The 22479-nt window shown below is 42.2% G+C and overlaps 1 protein-coding gene across 17 annotated transcripts in view; it reads right to left on the bottom strand.

Moving 5' to 3' along the window:
* LOC125763695 (RNA-binding protein Pasilla) overlaps positions 1–22479 on the bottom strand; it is a 97264-nt gene that overhangs the window by 40431 nt on the left and 34354 nt on the right. For 7 of the 17 annotated variants that reach the window (XM_049427073.1, XM_049427071.1, XM_049427068.1 and 4 more), the window contains one exon: positions 5197–5271. The exons of 2 other annotated variants lie outside the window; for them this stretch is intronic. In XM_049427073.1, coding sequence (XP_049283030.1) covers positions 5197–5271 — 75 coding nt within the window. Of the gene's footprint in view, positions 1–5196; positions 5272–11834; positions 22443–22479 lie in introns of those variants that run through there. 8 more of the 17 variants (XM_049427063.1, XM_049427062.1, XM_049427061.1 and 5 more) reach the window with 7 other exon arrangements.

Here is a 22479-nt window from a genome sequence, read left to right as displayed (position 1 = left end):
TCGTATTATTCCTTGCTCGTCGAGGAATGGGTTGAGTCGCCGTAGTGGTGATTGTCTTCCTATTGCTTCACCTTTTGCCAATTGCCGTAGCTCCGCTGAAAATGCGTCTTGCTGTGCTAAACGACATAGCACAGTTTTAGCAGCTTCCATGTGTTCGGGAGTGATGACTAAAGGTGATGCGAAGTGTGTTGGTGTTCGTTGAGTGCGTGCCTTCTCCTTAGTGTTACGTGTGAAGCGAATGCAGTATGCAACGATGCGCAACAATCGCGTGTAGCTGGAACACAACGTAAACCAAGGGTTAGTGATGGTGTTTACATAGGCAGCACTCACCTGACGAATTTCGAGATTCGTATCTTCAGCTGGTTCAGGATTACAGTTGGGCCAGTTGGATGCGGGTAGTGCTAGCCATTCCGGACCGCAACTCCACAGCTTGCTCTGCAGGAAATCTGCTGCTGACATGCCGCGTGAGACCAGATCGGCAGGGTTAGTTGAGCCGGGAACATGCCTCCACTGACGAGGATGAGTATAATGCTGCACCTCCGATACTCGGTTGCCTACGAACGTTGCCCACGTGTTAGGTGAGGCGCTGATCCACTTTAACGTGACGGTAGAATCGGACCAAAAGAATACTTCTGCTGCGTGTAGTCCCATCGCCTTCTTGACTCGATCGTAAAGATGAGCGCCTAATACTGCAGCACACAGTTCCAGTCGAGGTAGTGTGACACGCTTAAGTGGTGCCACTCGCGACTTGGATGAAAGTAAAGTGGTGCGAACTTCCCCTTGCTCACTTTCGCAACGAACATAAATGCAGGCCCCGTAAGCTGCTTCAGATGCGTCACAGAAGGTGTGTAACTGCAATTTACTACCAGGTAACAGCGCATAGCGATCGATCTTGAAACCGGATATGAGTGGCCAATCTTGCTGAATATTTTTCCATTTCTTGCAGATAGAATCAGGAACAAGATCGTCCCAACCAGCTTTCTGCAACCACAACTCCTGCATCAAGATTTTGGCTCGCACGACTATGGGAGAAATCAGGCCAAGCGGATCGAACATGCGGGTTATGTTAGAGAGGATGCTTCTTTTAGTAGGACTTGCTGTGTCGGTGTCGATTGCGGACTCGAATGATAGAACATCATGTTCTGGCTCCCACGAAACTCCAAGAGTCTTTACCGTTTCGTCGGGTATAAACTGTAGCGCTGACTTTGTGCCGATCTGATCCGCAGTTAGACCGGTAAGCACCTCTAATCGGTTTGAAGTCCACTTCCGTAATTCAAAACCACCCCTTGAAAGTAATTCATCTAACTCTACTCGTAGACGCCGAGCGCTTTCGATCGAATCCGCACCGCCTATGAAGTCGTCCACGTAGAAATTGCTCTTCAGAGCGGATGCGGCAACAGGATATGTGGTTCCCTCATCGTTTGCAAGCTGCTGCAAGGTTCGAGTTGCAAGGAAGGATGATGGGGACAACCCATAGGTTACGGTGTTCAGCTCGTAATACTGGATCGGTGAATGCGCATCAAACCGGAAACAAATGCGGGCATACTTCCTATCGTCTGGATGCAGTAGTATTTGGCGGTACATTTTAGCAATGTCTCCAACAACTGCCACCTTATACGTGCGGAATCGTAGAATGATGTCCAACAAATCATCCTGCACTGCAGGGCCGACACATAGCGCTTCGTTGAGCGAATATCCAGATGATGTTTTCGCTGATCCATCAAACACCACCCTGGTTTTTGTTGTTGTGCTCGACGCCTTGAATACGGGATGGTGCGGCAGATAATATGCTGATTCGTCGTCAGCTGGAGCTTGTATCAGCGACATGTGCCCTAGCTCCAAATATTCATGCATGAATTCATGGTATGCCGCTTTAATATGAGGATCGCGTTCTAGGCGCCTTTCGAGCATTGTAAAACGTCGTAGAGCTGATAATTTCGAAAGACCCAGCTTTTCTTCAAAGTCAGGCTGCTTTGGTAAACGAACAATATAACGACCAGTATCGTCTCGTTGTGTTGTATCTTGGTATAATTTTTCGCAATACCTTTCTTCGGGGGAGTAACCATCTCTTATTTGTAATTCTTCCACTTTCCAGAATCGCTCGAGTGATTCCTCAAGCGTGCTCATGCAGACGGCGGAAGATGCGTTGGAAGTTTCGGTGTTGTTATTACATGCTGATGCTGAGCCGGTCACGATCCAGCCGAACACACTTTCAATGAGGACAGGAAGGTTATGCGAAATTTTATATTGCGCCCCGCTCTGGAAAAATGCATGATAATGCCGGGCACCGAGGATAAGATCGAGCGGTGCCGACTTATTAAACTGGGGGTCGGCAAGCATAAAATTCAGCGGAATTTGCCACTCGGCGGTGCGCACATCATGTGCTGGCAAATCCCCAATCAAATTGTCCACAATCAAGAAATCAGCATTCAGCTGATATTGGCCCGTTCGGGAGGAAATTTTCGCACGCACCGATTTCCGCACCGGGGTGGAAGAGTGACCCGCACCGATGAGCGTTACGTTGACCGTGTCAAGTTTCAACGCTAACCTCTGAGCAAGCCTGGTGCTCATCAAATCAGGCTGCGAGGCACTATCCAATAGTGCTCGCACTGGATGCAGAGTACCATGTGAATCAGCAACGTGTACCACGGCAGTTTGCAGAAACACGTGATCATATGTTTGCTGGCTTGCGTGTGCTGCTACGTGGTGTCTTTGGGTGTTTGTGGCGTGATCGTCTTTGTTCTGTGGGTGGCTTACCGGAACATTTCGCGCAGCTGGCATGGTGTTTGCAGTGGGAAGTGCTCCTTGTGCGTTGTGTACGTTGTGTAACAGTGTATGGTGTGCTGAGTGACAGTGTCTGCATTTGTATTGCGAGGAGCAATCGCGCGCTCGGTGGTTGTCCCGCAAACAATTTAAACATAGTTTATTGGACATGACCTGTCGATATCGTTCTTCCGGACCCATAGTCATGAATCGCGGACATTTCGTGATGCTATGCTCTTGCTGGCATATTATGCACCTACGTGTTTCGTGAGAGGTAGACGGAAAACTAGCCAGCCGAGTGAGATTCGATTGTTTATGTGTGAAGTGCGTGTGATTTCCGCTAGAGGGCGCGTCGGTATTGTTTACCATTAGAGTTTCGAGCACTCGCATTCGGCGTTGCAAAAATTGCACCAAGCCTTCGTAGCTTGGATTTTCATTTGTTGATGCAAATTCCTCCCAATCGCGCAACGTTGTTGTAGGCAATTTTGTGCATAGCAAATGTTCCAATACGCTACTCCAAGCATCTGTGTTTTCACCCAAGTGGTTTAGCGTTTTCTTGTGCCGCTCGAACTCATCGACAAGATGGTGAAGGGTTGAGGCACTTTCCCGTTTCATGGTGGCCATTCCGAATAAGGCTTGCAAATGACGCTTTTTTAACAGGTACTCGTTAGAGTAACGCTCCGTCAGTATTTTCCATGCTATTTCATAGTTTGCGGCACTGATGGTGATGGATTCAATAACCTTAGCGGCTTCTCCCTTTAATGATGCGCGCAAATAGTGGAACTTTTGGATCGGCGGTAGCTCGGGGTTATCATGTATTAAGCCCTCAAAAGTGTCCCTATACGTTAGCCACTGCATGTAATCACCATCGTATTCGGGAAGCGCGATGGTGGGAAGTTTAATGCCTACTAGGGGGCTCGGGCCAGCGTTTGGTGTGGAACTAATGCTTCGAGGAACATGCACCCTTTTAGCCTTTAGCTGGGAATGTGCGCGTATCAAGCGCGGCTCAAAATCATCGCGTAAAGCGGCATTGTGCGCAATTTCTTCTTCGGTGATTGCCAAATCCTCTAGCTGACCTTGGATTTTCTCCAAGTCAATGGACAGCTGGTCGAACTTTTTTATGCGCGTTTCGATCTCGATAGCGTCTCGTTCCGGGAGAAAATCAAGGAGGAACTTTTCGTAGCGATCTAATGAGACCAGCAAAATTGCCCTTCGGGACGATAGAATGACGGCAGACGCTGGCATGATCAGACACGATGGTAATAGCTTCGTCAGCGGTAACGAAAAAACGGGAGTGTTGTGTCGCGATAAAATTTGCGTTATGCGTAGGAAAAAACAGGTCGCGAGAATCCGCAAATTAATAACCAGCAATTCGGCGTATCCTGGTCACGGCACCAATGAACAAACTTGCGGAATTCGGATGCTGAATTTTCTTTCGAGAATAGTTACCGTACGATTGGCGGGATTTTAAGCGAAGAAGAGGGATTTTGTTTATTTGTTTTCCCTTTTATAACCTTTTCTCTGAGTGCCCACTGAGTGCCACCGGCACTCACAATACGACAGTTGCTGAAACTTGACGAAACCAGCAAACTGTCGGTTTATACCACTATTGTGGTTCTTGTGTAAACACACGGATTTGATGCTATTTTCATTGTGTTTTCACCTACACCTAGTCAAGCACAGATTGGCTTTAAGCGCATCTTGTTTGTTTGGGAATCAAATGATGATTGCAACGATTAACTGTGCAACGTGTTTATGGCAAAGGGAAGAGTGTTGATAAAGCTGAAATGGTTTGTTTACTTTTCGAGGGAATCAAATATTGTTTACTACCTTTAGAATTGGGTTATACGTTTGAATGATGCATTAGCTAACAGGCGCGTTTCATATACCAAAATAGAGGAATAAAGTGTAGAAACGTATCTCCTCGTTTAGACAGATTTTGTAATAAAGTGATAAATTAACTAGTAATATTTTTTACCACATTTTAACCTGAGTTAAAATGTATTTGAAAAATATCAAAACATCTCTTTTTCATGCCCAACATTTCAGCAAGCTTTTTCAACAATTTCACTCGCAAGAGTGGATCCTAACCATCTTACATTTTCTGCTACGTGCTACGTCCGATCATTATCACATCACAAACATTCGTTTCGCCCTTTGAAGGAGCAGCAGCAAAAGCGAAACGAAAACATCCAGCTACACCCGGCACAGAGATCTGCAGACCATTTCCATAATCTGTGATATTTATGGCTGGCAAGGTAGCAAAAGTCAATGGCAGCAGTGACCGGCTCTAGTGCAGTGCAAAAGGTTTATACATACACACAAGCACACACCCTCGCCCATGGGCGAGGTAAACTGTACGAGGTGGTGCGAATAGCAGAAGCATATTTTTCCATCTGCGCATCGTTTTTATTCCTTTAGAGTGATCCCTACCTTCGAACAGTTCCATTGCGTGGTTCAGTTGTGCGACCGTCCTGCTGGGATCAATGTGCGCATCGGGAGACTTACCTGTGAGACGGAGAAAAGGAAGAGAAAGAAGAAAAAACCAAGGTAACATTAGACCCGTTTACGTAATATACACGCGCGCGTATTGCGTGTCTGTTCTATTTCTTATACATCCATACAGGTTAGGTTTACAAAAATAGCAGGTTTGAATGGAAAAGGTAAGGGACAGGGGTATCCCCGGGTAATGGAATGTATCCGGAATCTGCTGGATTCCCGTGCGAAGAACAAAGAAGCAAAGCGGCAAGGAGAAGGTGAGCCGCGGAAAAGCGTTTTCCCGGTTGGCCGACTTTCTCCCGGGTTTGGTTGTGGATAATCTTTTGCGTCCAACTTCCATCCCTAAAGCAGGAGAAGGAAATCAGTTAGCAGTGGCAAAACGTGATGAGCAAGGAATGGTGAAGCGAACCAGGGGTGGCGATCTAGGGCAACGTGCTCGGGAGGGGAGCGAAACCAATCTTTCCCACGCCGTGCAAAGGTTAGCGCAGGATGGTTCCGACCCGCTTCCGAGCCAGCCTTCCTGGTGGGTGGGGTGTGCCTGTGAGGGAGTTTTCTTTTGACTGATAAATTTGTTTTTTTTCCTTCAAGCTGCTCGGTGGTTCATTTATTACATTACACGACCACCAAAGAGCCGGTCCCACAGCGAGCGGTCAGTAAGAATAATGTGAAAAAATACCATAAGAAGCATAAAACATAGTACGGTTCGGAGTGCATTAGAAGTAAAGATGTGTAGAGAAGAAAAAATGTTTTCATGAAAATGAAGCAAGTGTATGTTGCAATGTATTCATGAAAAACGCCTCATTAGTCGCGTTATCAACTAATGACATTCTATGTACAATTAAAAGAAGAACATAATAGAATGAAAATATTGCAATAATACGAGTCTAACGAGTAACAACGATCGAATCATCAACACTAACAGTGTGCTTGGGTCAATCACTAGCAACGTCGCTTTAAAAAAAAAACTTATTTGCTTGATACAGTTGTAGCTCTAATAATCCTCCTTCGTTCCGCAAAATGAATTTCTGGTTCTGGTGAAAGTGAATGAATCGAGCTAGCGGAAAGGAAAAATGAAAATTTTCCACCAGCCACCAAACTCTCTGTCGGTATAGTACATTTACATATTTTATCATCAAAACAAAGAGAAAAAAAAGTTAACATTCCAACAATGTTCCTGTTCGTCGGGGATGGTTTCCGCACGATGTAGAAAATACTCAACCAAAGACACCGAGTGCCAGAGTACCGGTACCCGGCCAATGGAAACCTTGGGTAGTATAATGGCAAATGGAAATAATATAAGCAAATCGTATGCGAACGAACGACATGGTGATGATGGTGCTAGGGTAGTTTCTAAACTTTTATTTTTCTGTACAGAATGTAAATGAAGATAAGCGTTACAAGTACGACCATCCTTTACGCAAACAAAATGAAGCGTAGGAGTACATTTTCACTTTCGGCCCACAGACCAGACAGGAGTTAGGACTAGGCTACAGAGGGAAAAAATATATTTCCCACGAGACTAATGAACGACTACGGCTTTAATTTTTGTTGTTAAAAATGGTTTACTGCTTTGTGTTAGCATAGAAATAGCGCACTGTTTGGACATTGCTAGGAAGGATTTGTAAAATTTTATTTATCTGATTTAACATCCCGTCCATTCGAGAATTGTTTCTATTTTCTAGTGATGCAAACAAAGATTCTCAAAATAAAGGCATTAAGACAACAAAGTAACGAGATACATGTTTAATGATTTAGTACTCGTTGTTTAACATGTTTTATTTTCCCATTACACGATACATTCGGGACAGTTTTGCTTCAGTTTTGGTTGCCATTATACATCCCAGTCCGTGAATATCGATCAAACGATTTCGATCGCAAACATTTTCCGGGGGTGCCCCATCCCCATGATAAAACAAACACGAATCGCTTGTTATGAAAACAAAACTGACAACATAACAACAATCACACCGGACATAGCTGCAGTGACCCTGGCGTTGGGAAGGGAAGTTATCACTAACTGTAGCAAAGTATTTGTTACACCCGTACACGAATGAAACCAATCTCCAATTGACACTTTGGCACTTTTGGCCGTACAGAAATGGCGACTAATTATTATTGCTACTGTCCCTTAAGGTTGGCAGGGGTGGCAGACTGCGGATAACAAAACTGATACATTGGTGGTGCTGACAAGCAACAGCGATGAATCCCAGTTCATCATTGGCAATTGATGTCACTGATGTGTTTTTATTGGAATTAGCTAGGCACAGTTGTTGCAGCTTCTAGGAATTTTATTTTTACCTCTCCTCGAATGTGCAAAAAGCATAGATTTTCGTATGAAATAAAAACGTATGCTTGTTAGCTGATTGTGTAACTACTACATAACTGACTGTGCTATGCGAATAAATAGAAAATACGGTTTGTGGAATAATTTTTGTCGAGGTACCAGGCGTCTCCATCAATTAAGCAATAATATTTTTTTTCGATATGCATGTATTTATTTAAACATATACATATAAAATGTTTCGAATCGCAACATAAAGAAGTTTATTCTCATTGTTGACCCAATTTAATAATCTGGTTGCTTTAAATAAGCCTTGAGTGTAAGGAACCCCTTGGAATAAGTGGGTTGCTATTTACCAACCACTGGGCGCCTCCATTATGTCTTCATCTCGAACGATAAGACAATACAACGGTCAAAGTATGCTCATTAATAAACAAATTGATTGCTTATATGAGCTGTAAAAGTTGTTTGATTACACGCAAATCACACCGATTTGTTTCATCATAATGTAATGTTTCGAAATGAGCACAAACAGTTTTCCTTTATATTGTTTTTTTTTCTTCTTCATGGCAAGGTAAGAGTTTACTGTGTGTTTCGTATTGAATTAGTCACAGAGCGTTTTTAGCATTCCCATATGAGTGTAGAAAAAAAAACATGGTACCGTCCATGACATGCCAGACGTCAAGTTACAATCAATCAGCATGTTAAAACAAGATAGAAAACGTGCGGCAAATGACACTTTACACACACACATACATACTGCTTGCGTTTGTACGCTCGTGTCAAAATCACTCGACTGATGAATATCATTATCATGATTCTCATCAGTAAGCCAAAAAAAACTCCAAAAAAAAACAAGAAATCTGTCAACCAAGTCAACAACTCTCATCTCGTGCTGCACTCCGTTCATGCTTTGATGGTATCCATTTAACGTATAACGCATCAAGGGGACGGGCGGCGACATCTTCACTAGCACTAGGAAAAAACAAGCATACGGCCAGCAGTCGGTCGGGGAAAGGATAGAACATGAAACAAAAACTAGGCCATCAAGTTCGATTTCTTCTGTTCAACCGATTGAACTATAGACTCGTGGGTGGTTTGTCGCAAGCGACACACAGAAAGAGAGAGATACCTAAGTCCTGTGACAGTGAGGTAGACCAACGGACCCAAATACGGCTACAGTGAAGTAGACCTTGTACGATGCGTGTGGTAAATTTTCACTCACACCATCCTGAGTGTTGGTGGGGAGGAACATATTTCTGAACTAAGCCTCACGTTTGCACTGCTGCCACCACGTGTTTAAAGCGCATGTGCTTTAGTTTGTTGTTCGCTTCAGTAATAGACAATGCAGTAGAAGAAGTTTCACAGAAAAAAGGATAATAAATGAGGTTTTGTTTTAATTAATTTATGATAGTACATTAAAAGGCAAACAAAAGTGTGTGGATTTCGGCATACAAATAGGAACAGAGAAAAAGAAATTAATTCCAAAGCAATGATACTAAAATATTTCTAAAACTATTAATTATTACCCCCGAAAAATTATATCCCGAGTGTGATCTATAAAAAAAATTTATTAGCAGACGAACAGTAAAGAATATCCTAAAGTAGTTAGGTCGTGTCGCTGGCACTAACCAAGAACAATGGTACAGAAAATCGAACATGCCTTAAATCCTTGCTACAGTTTACTGCATCGCTTACGTAACGGTATGGAACGGAATTCTAAAAGGAACCACTTCAACATGCGCTTCCCATTCACTCCCATTCACAAGAGTCCGTTCGTTTATGTTGCCGGCGTGGACATTGTAGCTAGAACCCGCTTTATAGCGCAACCACAGAAACTGTGCCATGACCTGGTCGCAGATATTTAGAGCAAAACCCAGCTTCAGTGCGATGTAAATGGATTAACCGTAAAGGGGCACGACGGCTCGACACCACACCCTACCTCAAGGCGATACAGAAGACTGTAGGGAAGCATTTTGCTTAATGAGCAGATCGACTAAGGACCTTAGTCGCTTAGTAGCATCGGTATCGCGTTAGAGAAGTGCATCGAGTAGCGTAAAGGGTCATTAATTATGCTAAAAGGATCGAAAGATGATGCATAGAAGGCTACAAAAGGAAAAAAAACCCAGATATTTAAAGATAGAACACGTTTCCTTAGCAGCAAGAAAGAAAAACGCAGTAGAATGGGATGAAAGATTTTTTTTTCTTCTTGCTCGTTGCTCTATAAGCTTTAGGTCACTCTAACAATAACTATATCAATACAGCAGCAATCTATTAGTGGCAAACTGAGCTAAATGGTTGCTTTTTAATAGCGTTTCATTATCATAAGCACAATTACGCTTTGAAACGATTGCGAACGTTAGTATCGATTGTTAGAATCACATTTACAGTACAGATTAATGGCTCATATAAACAGTGTGAAGAGTTGCACGTTGGTACTTCAACGAGTATGCTAAACGATGTTTAATCCATAAATAATATTGTAACACCCATAACTTATTGCACAACCGCTTAAAAAACAATGTTCTAAAATTAATTCGCCATACAAACGCAACAAAGTAAATGGAATTCGAATGAGTTTTTAATGACAATGTTAAGTCGTGTAGATAAAATAGGACTGTGAAAAGGCCGTAGAAATTTTGCTTCTGTAATGAAATGTTTTTAATGCGAAACAATTTAAAGTTTAAAACTTTTTACGAGCTAATATTAAAGAAAGATATGCATGAAAGTCTTATAATATTAGGAAAACACAATGTTAAAAATTTCCTACAAAAATGTTACTCAACTGAATTACAGTGTAACGCCGATTATCCCTGCTCATCGGGACTCAGCCCTTGCCGGATAAGCGCCTATCACGGATAATAGACAACACTCTTTTTATTGATAAATATAAGTGTTTAGTATGTACTGGTTGGACTTTTTTTTCTAAAGCTAAATGTTAATATTCTTAGGTGCACTTTGCAAATTAAATCTGTTTTATTTGGTCGAACTTGAGCCAATTGTATCATTTCCTATTGAGGCTTTTATTTTTTGCCATCACCGGTTTACAGTTAATATGTCAATTCGCTTTTGGAACTGTCATTTCCGAGCTGCACGGATAATGGGACAGCCGGATAAAAGGTACCCAGATAATCGGCGCTCCACTGTAATATGAACATCTGACAGCATATTTGTTTTGGTCATTTAGTGTTTGTGTATGTGAGCGTGATCTTTGCTTGCTTTCTCTCTTTCACTCTTTCACTTGGAAATGTTTCCAATGTGTAGCACATCATTTCGAAGCGTACGGAAAACAGGCAGAATATTGAGATTCGATGAAAATTATACACCAATTAAGATGCCAACTTATAACCCGGAGATTTTTTAAATGTCACTGTTTATTCCCATAAGGAGAAAATAGAGGTGAAATATGTAATTTCCGCTTTATTCCGCCGTACACGCTTTATTATGTTGTTTTTAGCTTGCTAATGGTATAAGTATTCGTTTCGTTTAGTATACAGGATGAGAAACGTGATAGTTAAACCCATAAAAACATGACTGAGCACGTGTAGCAGAAGTGATAATGGTAGTAGCGGAAGTAATAGTTGTAGTAATAGCAGCAGAAGTAGTAATCGGTGACAGCAGATGTACTGAATGATGAAAGCTGTCACTTTGACATTTGTGAGTATGTTGCTCTCTCCGTTCCATTTCTCGACGTTTACTTCTTTCTCCAGCTTTGGGTGCATGTGTTCGTGTGTATTTTTTCTTTGTCTCATAATGGCGTTATGTCCTTTCCGCTTTCGGGCATCGTGAAGGTGGTGATTGAAATGGCGATGAAATTTTTTGTTTTGGTGGTGGAAGCTGATGATGTTACAGTTTTCAGTCTGTTTCGTTACAGTTTAATTGGCAGATTTTTTGCTACAGAATTGATGAAATTCACATGCATATGCGTGTACGATGAGCGGCAGAATGAATCGTTTCTTCTCAGTTTGGTTCTTGTGTTTTATTGACGTATCCAAAAAAAAAAACAAAATCCAAAACAAAAAATGTAGAATAGCAGAGCGAGTGTGTTGTGAGGTGGGGGTGAGAAAAGACAGCGGGCTTTGGCTTCACGCATAATCTGGCTATACTGTTGCGTCCCTTGAGAGCATGATTGCAATATTGAGTCGGGGTTTTGCCTTCTTGTAATAATGTTATTGGGTATGATTGTTCGGGCCGAACGAAACAATAAGTTCGCATACGGAAAAGAAGATAGGTAACAACACATCGCACTGTCCGATTGCCAGTGGAAGGTTCTGGAAGAGTGAAAACTCACCGAAACCCGGCCTCTGCTGTGTGTTCTGGTGATGGTGAAGATGGTACTGCTGTTGATGTTGACTCTGATAAAAGGTCACTTTGTGCTGCTGTTGCTGGTGTTGTTGCTGGTGTCCAGTTTGTGCAAAGTTGTTGTGGAACTGGGCGCTACTAACCCCACCACCATATGGTTGCTGGATGCTGGTGACTGTTGCAGCAGTTGGGAATGTTGTGCCATCCGTACCATCGATCGGTGAGTGTTGCGCAAAGGATGTGCCACCACCGCTTCGTACCAGTGCGGATGCGAGCATTTGCTGCTGGTGTTGTTGCGCAAGGGCACTGACCGGCGTACCGCCATTCGTGGGCGATGACCGTATGGTTGCAACCACACCCATTGTGCTACCGTCGATCGTTGCACCATTGGACGGTGATCGCGTACCGCTGTATTGCTGCTGCTGCTGCTGCTGATTGAGCTGATTGATTCGTGCCATTAGACTGTCACCATTGCTGAGCAAACTGTTGGTACTGCCCGAGTTGTTGGAGCTGACCGCAGACCTGGGACTGCTTCCGTTTGCAGACGATTGCTGTGGCCGATGCTGCGAACGATGATGGTGATTGTTGCCGCCATTGTTACGCTCGTCGTGCAGGGCCGAGCTAAGTTCGTCGAACATGAAGAAGCTGGCGGTGGAATTGCTATGGTCGGGAGAATTTTCCGCCGACGAATGGCTACCGTTTGTGCCGGTTTGCGGTTGACCACCATCCTGCCGCTGTCCCGTTGCATACTGCCGCTGCTGGTCGTTGTTCAACATTTGGTAGTATTTTTTTGTTTTTTTTTTCGGCCAGATGCACGTGTGCAATCACACCCTTTGTATAGTGGCTCACGCGAGACCAGCAATAAGGCCCCTTACGATTGAACACCACAGCCTACAGTGAAGGCACACCGAGTACGCGTGAGGGTTGCGAAGTAATGCTACGGAAGCTTTTTTTTCGCCTTTTTTCCGATGACCACTCTAATGACCACACAACAGGCTAAACAGTTCCGCTGAGGTTAATGATCGTGCTGCTGCGTTCTGTGAAGGGTGGCGAAAGGTAGACGGGACATCGGGGCTAGTAACTTTCGATTCACTTTAACGCCCCGTAATGTGGTTTCACACTCGGATTGGAAAATAATTGCACTTGGTTTCCTAGTGTACAACGCGCTGTTTTGCCGGTTTTGTGCGGACACTTTGTCACATTTCATTTACTCCACAGTACAATCGTTCCTGTTCAGTATCGCTTCATTCCGCAGTAGTCGTAGCATGCTGTCCAGCGTACAGTTGACGGTGGTATGTGTGCCCTAAAAGCCGATTGATTATTTTACCAGTGGTGAGCAAAGCTTCTTCACGAGCGACAATAAACAATAGTAAAGAATGAGATAATGTGAAGATACGCAAAAAAACGAGGGAGGGGCAAAAACTTTTTTTATATAGCACATTTAACTAACATTTAGGTTTTTGGTTGATGCGGGTTTTGCTTGTCGGTGGAAGCCATATTCCGGTTTTGCTTGCGGCGGTTAATTAATGCACGATGAATAATTTATGCTTTTTTGTTCGATACTCTATTCGCTACGTTTTGCTTGGGCAAAATGCCATAAAGCAAAGTTCAGGTAGAATATACATCAAAGCATAACTTTGATTTAGGATGGCAGAGGTATAGAAATGTCGAAATATGTGAAGATGATAACCTCCCAATTTAGCTGAAAAATGGAAGCTTCATAAAGATGAGATTGCTTTTGAAATTAGTTAAATAAATAAAACTAATTTAAAACAAATTGCATGCTTACTAGGCTGCATTTAAAAGAAGGTTTCTTGAAATGAAAATCGGATCAACTTGAACGTTTCTAATTTTTCATTTCATTAGCAAAATCGTGAAGTGTCAAACATAGTATGAGTTTCTAGTTTAGTCGTTACATTAAACATTAAACATTAAACATAGATTTTTAAAATAAAAAATATCTTCTTTTTCCAAACAATTCGATATGGAAATAAAAACAAGCATTGGAAGTGAAAAATGCTCATCAAATGTGTCAAAATCTAATGAAAAACAGTCAACAATATTGCAAATATTATAGCCTTCGATCCGGTTTCAGATATTTTCATTCAGGTATTCAAAACAGGTTCAATATAAAACTTATTATTACATTTTTATTTGCCATCGGAAACTTTTCCAAACCCCATGAATGAATTTAAAATTCAACTAAACAGTTTTCATCTATCGCTAGTGCAGTTTAATCTTCTTTTTTAATCTTTGCTGAAATGAACACGACTGACCGTAGTGAAACATTTGTAGCGAGAAGGGTAATGTTGAATAAAAATAACCCCTCAAACAAGGCAAGCGATAACGTGGTACAACATCTACGAATGCCACATACAGCATAGATCCCCGGCACGAAACACAAGCACAAAAAATCCGAAATACCAATGGAAAACGGTTTTAATCGCGTTGGTTGTTGTATTTCTTCCGTTCTTCGTTAACGACTAATCGAAAGTTTAGTTTCGGAGATTCTTCCAACATTTCCACACGATTTCTTTTGCGCTCTATCTCTGTAAAAGCGTGTTTCGATCGTAACGTTGTCTCTCGGGGTCAGCAGCATCTTGCAGCACTGTCGCTTCATTATCACTTTACGCTTCTGCCCGACCACCATTCATTGTCCACCACATGAACCATACCATACGGATGACAAAGTTGTGTACGAAAATAAAAAAAAAAATATTCATATATGTATCACGCTAAAGGAAAGAAAGAAATGAGAATCAAATGAAATGTGCTGACAACGCGTACAACGAAAAGAAGAGAAAGAGACCACAAACGTGACAAATGAGAAGCTAAGCACAAACAGCTAGCGTGACTTCTTTTTTTTTTGAAACCCCTGTAGGAAACAACGATCGAGTTTGAATATTTAAATATTCAAATAAACCGGCCTCTGCAGATTGCGTTTGCATTTTCGGTGGCATCAGTGGGCAACATCCCGCCGTTAAGGGCAACAAATGGAAAGCTAGAGCGAGAAAAAGATGATCGCGAACTGATCGTGGAGCACATGTGGGAAGCACTGCACACTAAGCGGCAAAACCCGTGTGTGCCTTATGATGGAACATCATCATAATGCGTTTGACTTTTTTTTTCTTCCCATCGGGCTATGAATAAAACGGATCGAATTCGTGGATCGGTTGCACGGATGGCGTGGACGATCATGGCGATAGGGATCGTGACCATGTGTGCGTTAGGTTAATCGCGTGTCTCACCACATCAACCCCATTCCCGAGTGTTAGAAGCAGGTTAGGTATGGTGACCCTGTTTAGTGTGATCAAATATACCAAATATTCCAACTAAAAACTCCAAGAGCGCTTAATTTGGGAAGAAAAGCGTTAGAAACTAACGATTTGCTTAAAGTTTTGAATTTTTATTTAAACTATATTCAAATAAGCTAATCAGTTTTGGTCTAATAAGCCAGTTTTGATCATTAAATTTCTCTCAAGCCTGGAATTACGCTTCAAAATGCTGTACGAAAGGTGTTCTGGGCGTTGGGCGGAAGTGCATTATTAGTTCCAGCAATAGACCATGCGTCGAAATGAGTAATTATTGAATACCTCGACATATCACATATTGTGCAAATGGCTTAAAAAGTGCTTTAAAGTGAGTATGGAGTGCATTTTACGGTAAAGTAAATTAATGAAAAATTATCATAAATAAATTTACTTAAATAGGTTCTTCATAAAGAAACAAAATAAATAAAAATATTTGTTGGAACTCCTCATTTTATATGATGGAAATTAATACCTTTTCGAAATAGAAAACCTTTTATTTGAAAACGACAGTATCTCTGCCTGTCTCTGTACTCTGTATAGACCAAAACAGATATATGTGAGCAAACAACAAAAAAAAGAAAAAAAATGAAAAATATGAACGAAGCCGACAAAACAAAACCATTCAGCGCCATATTTGTGTGTTGAAAAAAAGCGACATTCAGTACAGTAGTACATGACAAGAACTGTATCAACTGAGTCGACTGTTGTAAAAGCTGTTTTTCTTATCATCGTGCAATACGAACCACAAATACAACCGCAAAAGCAACATTACAAACACGCATCAGAACTTATGGTGTGAAGCTGCCAGCGTGTATTTTATTTTTTCACTTCCACGCGATGTTGGTCCAATTCGCGGACAGTTGCGTGACAAACATAATGTTTGGTAAATTATGATTCTCGCACCCGTGATTGAAACTATATAAATCGTAGGGCAAATTTTTGTAGAAACATTTTGTTTCGTATGTTTTTTTTTTCTTTTTTTCTCTTTATTTAATAGAGCGGTAAGAGCGTCTAACTCACGTTGCAGTATCATTGCCAGCAGGTGCGATTCCATAGCCTTGCCTTCGTTGTGATCCGTTGCGTATTCCAGGCGCCACATCGCACTCGGTGGAGGTGCCAGGTGTTTGGTGCAAGGATATGACCACTAGCCCTTACAACAACAAAAACAGGCTTGCTAAAATCAATCACAAAATGGTACTATCACCCTTTGCGGACTGGTAAGCGAAAAATGTCACCATGTATGTATGTAATATGCTGCAGAGCGACAAAATGGCACACGAGAAAGCACTATTTTAAATTAAGACAATAAGCATTTTGGAACCTAGAACACAGGAACATTGCAAAACACACACATATACACACATAAACACGTACGGACACACAAGCACGATTCGGGTGTGGGTAGCAAAACCACATCTCAACACTGTATGTAAAGCTTGGAGTGCCCGGTTTTGTGGCGTTTAGCGATAGAACTAATTCCGCGTACGTGTCACCAACTGTACGAAACGATCGGACTGTCGTACATTTTTTTTCGGGGTGGAGAGAAAAAAAGATCACCCAGACACAACGCGTATACGCGTGTAAGTGCGCACCCGCGCGCTAGCGCCTGTGTCAAGAACGATCGCGTAACGCAGTGTAACGCGTTGCTAGATAAACAAACAATGGAGCTGGGCCGAACTGGAGTGTCACACTGTAGCACACGATCGTAGGCTTTTCGGCGCGCGCGCGCGCATCAACACAACAACCAAACGCACGCATACAATCGCTGTCAAACGTGTGGAATCGATCGCACCAAACGCATACGGCACTAAAAGGGTGGGGGGAGGGGGGGGTGATGTTTCTTCCGAGTTCCCGCCCAAACCTCACAAGGGGCCCATGAACGGACGGGGTTTGACACTTGTTGACGTTGACGGTTCCGCCTCGGTTCGCTTGTTAGGTTCTGTTTTGTCGCAAAACATACTCTCTCTCTCTCTTTCTTTCGTGGTTAGTGGACAAGTGCGAACCAGAATGGGGTGTGTTTTTTGTATTTTTTTTTTTTAGGTTAAAAGAAGATTCTACACTCAGTTCTGTTCCATGACAGTTCTAATAATGTGGCGACAGCCTGACGTGGACAAAATGTCGTGCGGGTGTCGAACTAATATCAATAGAAACTTTATCAACCCTTTTAAGCGCACACTCACACGCACACATACACAATCCAATGGCAATGGGGGTTGTTCTGAGGCTGTACCACACGCTCTGTCACGGTCACACGATTGGTCACGAGAAAAGGTATGTTATGGTGAGAGCATGTTTTAAACATACGCTCAACGTCATCGTTTAGCAAACAACAACATGCCCCCCCCCCCCTCATACACGCACGTACAGCTACACACATACACACGCACACGGAGTCGTACGAATTAGTGAGCAAAACCTCGGGTGCGAGCCGCAACAGCACCGTCAACCGTTTTTGTCTATTTCTATTCACGACCGATATTGGACTGAAACTGACACGCGCTTGGTGGTGGCGGACGCCCTCATCGTCGTCGTTGTCAGCGTGGTCCAGGTCCGGATCTCTCGCTCACACACGCGCGTTCGATTTCGATCGCTGCACCCCGCTCTCTCGCGTGCTCTTTACTTTTACGCTCGTTTCCTCCTACCCACGGATTTGTTGTGCCACTGTGCTTTGCGCAATCATAGAACGGCCACATCGGGCCAAACGAGCCCACCCGCGGAAAAGCTTAACCGAGGTGAGACGAGTTAAGGGATGATCGACGAAGCCCTGGTGGTGATGATCGTGAGGCGCCTCCACCAAGCGCTACATCCATGATCTTAAACACCATATTCCGGTTCGTAGGGATTGTTGTTATCGGATCTGTCCGAAATTGTGTCAGAAAATGTACGAAAGGTTTGAAGCATAAACATCTATGAATGAAGTAAAAATGGGATTTCATTTAACACTTCTCGAAAGACTAGTAGAAATGGAAATGATCATGGCGACAGTAGCATCTTCACACGCCTGTTAATCTGTGCAACGACGCAAAGTGCAAATGAGAGTCCGATAAGACCCAAGAGAAATAGAAATCACGAGAGAGAGAGAGAGAGAGAGAGAGAGAGAGAGAGAACGAGGAAGAGAGAAATGGAATAAACCCGATCGCCGAATCAAACGAGACAGATCAATATGGAGCCGCTGGAAGCTGTTTGTGAATGTATTTCTGTTGTATGTATGCATGTGTGGGGAGCGCGAATATATGAAGAGTTGTGAATTCAAAGTGCTTCTTAACTTAAACTCATTTCATTTCCTTGTGTTTTTTTTGCAACATCTGGCAAAACGATCGCATTAAATCACAGTGAAATTAGGAAGCGATACTTCGAACAGTGCTACAAGTGTTTTGAGCTCTAACACAAACGAAAACATTAACGAACAAAATGAAATAAGGAAATGTGATTAGTATACTCATTGCGATAGCAAAATATGCTAAAAACAAGATGAAGTAAATAAGTATAAAAAGTTCGGTTAGCAAAGAAGAAAATATAATAAAAAACCTCAAGTGTTGAAAGGTAGTTCATCATCGATTAGTTCACGAAACGTTCCTTTTAAATATGCACTTTGTACACTTTAGACGAAAAACATTTAAATGAAACTTCAACACCGTTCGAACGTGTTCAAGGGTACACACCATTCGGTTGGTGCGAAAAATTTGTCGAAACAGCTCATTAGCGACTCATTTGCACGAGATAATAGAAGGGTTGGAACGGACTGTGCGTGATTGACTTAAACGCCCATTTGGCCACGAACGCGTGTGTTGGTGCAAAATGTTCGAAAGCCTAAAACACTATTTCCTCTTTTTGTGTGCGGCATTCAAATGCTTGATTATTGGGCTAAATATTTTACCGTTGGCTAATTGGTGCTCAATTGCGGTAAAACTGGACACGTGATTCCTTTAGCGGCGAGCGTTTTAAATGGCCTGTGATATTTGTATTTAAAAATTTGACATATTTTTTGGCACTATAAATATTAATTGAATTAATTTTAACATGGACGGGCAAAAAATAAAAATTAAATGCAGCTTAAACAATTCTTTTCAACAGTTTAGTGTGGCCCACAAACGGTAACGTCGTTGAAATCGTTGTCGTCGAAGGCTGACAAGTTGACGGCTGTCAATACACCAACGAGGTTAGAATGGTAAGAAATTCAATTGAGCAATGCTTCATCGATGGAGGAACAAGACACGAGGTACGTTGCGTTTGCACAACTGCAACGCCGCGTCTTGTTGCACTTCTGAAGGCAAACTGAAGGCGACAGGCGCTGAAGTACAATCGATGGTTTGTTCTGCTGCAATTGTTCTATTGCAAAATGATAGTGAAAGAATAGGATGAAACAATATTTTTACTTTGTGCAATAAAACATAATGGTACAGTGGAAGTTGGTGGATGTTTAAAAGGGTTTTAACAAAACAATATTCCAATATGAAGGAGGCAGTCAAGAGCTGTGTACACAATCACTAAAACACCATCATAAGCCATGCAGCTGGCTGCAATCATTCCGTTCCGGTCAATTAAATGGAGAGACCATTCGAAACAGACGGGAAACCCGGCGCAGAAACCGAAATCCCTTCTCACGGATGTATGTTGAGCTCTGTTTGAGCTTCTTTATGCCTTCTCGCGGTCACCGTATCAAATGGTGCGATTACCGATCAAAGGTTCATAAATGGCCGAATAGAGGATTGATTTATCGAAGGAAAAAACCACAACCAGCCCAGATAAGCTCGTTTGCGGAGAGCTGTTTTAGGGTCGTTAATACCTTCATCACATCGTAATGGTTCCGAGGGGTTCCGAGGTATGCCGACCAAGTGCGACTAAAAAACATGCCGACTGGTACGCGTTCCAAAATGAAGTCAAGCAAGCAAGCAAAACGCGTAACAAAAATAGATTAAAACTGTGTAACAGCAGTGCGATTGATAAGAGCGTTATCGCATACACACTGAGGAAGCATACGAAAAATCGCTTCCAAAAGCGAGTTGTGTTCCGAAACTGTACGCGAGCAGTACAACATATTTACTTCCTTATCATTGTGTGTTAGATGAAACTTCTTACCAAGTGAGCAAAAAAATAAAAAGGTTGCCAAAGTTTGAAAGAACAAACAAAAACCAGAGACCCGAGCGTTGAGGAAAATAAAAACGATATTTCAATTATTGAAGCTTATCACCAAGGTTGTTGAAAAATTTCCAAGGATTTTTTAGTGTCTTAATTTAAAATTTATAGTTTTACGGTTTTTTCTTCTTGTTCGTTATCAGTTTTTCCTGCTTTTAGCAAAAGTTTTGTTTTTTTTGAAGTCCCTTTTTCTGAGTGTATTTTTACTTTGCAGGACTAATAGCGGTTGGGATTCGGTTATCTTGGAGCCGATATATATATTGTTATAGAAGACAGTAGTGAGTCGATAAAGTATGCAATAAATTTTAACAAGATGTTTTTTTTTCACCAAGATAATGCTACCATTGCGTCACATCCGGCAGCTGACTAATCAACGGAATCTGGCGTGTGATTGAACATCACATAAGAATCCCAAAAACTGATGATCAACGTACACATCGTCTGCGACACAAAAAGGGGGCTACACAAACTGCAGTCAGCAAACTGCTCCAAATGTTCCCCGTCCTGACATTTGACATATTGAAGCTAAATGTAGGACAACGGCGTACGGTGACACAGCGCATGGTTTGCAACGATGGATTTGGGGTGTCATCAGGCTTCGGGGTGCCATCGCACTGCAGCACGCTAGGAAAACACACACGTGCGCCATCGTTAAACCCCAAAAACACGAAAACGTCACACACACACTCGTATACAAGCGAGCGAACCGAGTTGGGGGATGAAAACCGATAAAGGTTGAATGTATGTGTCAGATTAAACAAGTTGCATCTGTGTTGTGAAAAGGATCAATATCATTGGGGCCTAGGAATTGGAATGTTGTATACTGTATGTGTGTGTGTGTGCGAGTGATGAGGGAGTAAATGTGGCATAATCAAGAGAGTGACTCTTCCCCGAAATGCAGGCGACAAACAGCTGTTGAACGACGTGTCCCTCCAGTGACAGGAGACTCACCCGAACTGAGCTTCGTGAATGCGCTAGTGTTCGACAGCTTATTTTCAAACAGAAACAATAGATATCGGGGAATGCTCATGAAAAAATGGAAGCATCATTTAAAAATCCGAAAACACCCATGAGAAACTCGTTATGAGTTACCTTCCATGTGAGCAAAACCATAGTCAGCATTGTGAATATTGTACGTCAGCGAGAGCAATTTACAATATGGTCAGGGTTTTGTGTGGGGTTAGTATTTAAAAAAAACGGACATTCTGTTGACCAATACAAGCGTATCGCCTGAAGGACGACCTGATGTACAGGGGGAGAGAATACAGTTTTCCCGAGAAAACACGTGCGTTGTCCATTGTCGTTGATTTAGTAGCAGACTGAGAGGGTGAGAGAGAGAAAAAGAGAGAATGGAAATCTGCGAGTAAAAATCTTAATTTTTAAACACACCACAAAATGATCTTTAAATTTTAACATAAGCAAAAATTTTAAAATTTCTTCAAAATTAGAGCATTCCTGTAATGTAGGAAATTTTCTTTTTTCACAAGCACACGTTGGTCTTATTTTTCATCCCTCATTGCATTCTTCCTTTGCTTGTTATGTGTACACTTCGTGGGGGAGAGAAAGAATGTTGGCATCGAAAAAAAACACGAGAGTCCCTGTACGGATGAAAACTTTCTCTCGCGATTTTTCCCCATGTTTTCTTCTCTCTGTTAGTTTATTGACAGCTGTGTTTGAAAAAGCTTTAAATGGTTTTTTCCCCAGCCAAAAAGGAATGGTAGGCAAACGGAACGGGGTATGCAGGTGAACAGGAAAGGTGTTCTTTTTGGTTGTTTCTCTAGCTCCAGCTGGAAATGTAACCGTCCTAGTTTGGTTTCGGTTTGTGTTTCCGTAACCGTATTCGGGTTCCGTTTTGCACCCGACCAGTTAGGACAAATGTTGCCCAATGGACACCAAAAGTATTTGCCGCAATGAATGAATGATTACAGCACACGTACACACACACACATACACAAACGCATAGCAACTTCAAGTTGCACTACCGTTGTATCTTCATATCAACCTTCAAACGTCAATACTGTGTATTTGTACACTTTCGTGTTGGAAAAAAAAACATTTGGAAATTGTGTTTTTAGGTGTTCAGTTGTATAATTGACTAAAAAACACTTCACAAGTACAACGGACATTCATCACGCAACAGTTTAGCTTAAGTTAAAAAAAAAGAAAATAAAAACCAGAGCAAAGTTT

Source organism: Anopheles funestus, chromosome 2RL (genome assembly GCF_943734845.2).
Source record: "Anopheles funestus chromosome 2RL, idAnoFuneDA-416_04, whole genome shotgun sequence".
NCBI classification, from domain to species: Eukaryota; Metazoa; Arthropoda; class Insecta; order Diptera; family Culicidae; genus Anopheles; species Anopheles funestus.
The sequence above is the reverse complement of the archived record's forward strand: the minus strand, read 5'-3'. Positions and strand labels throughout refer to the sequence as shown.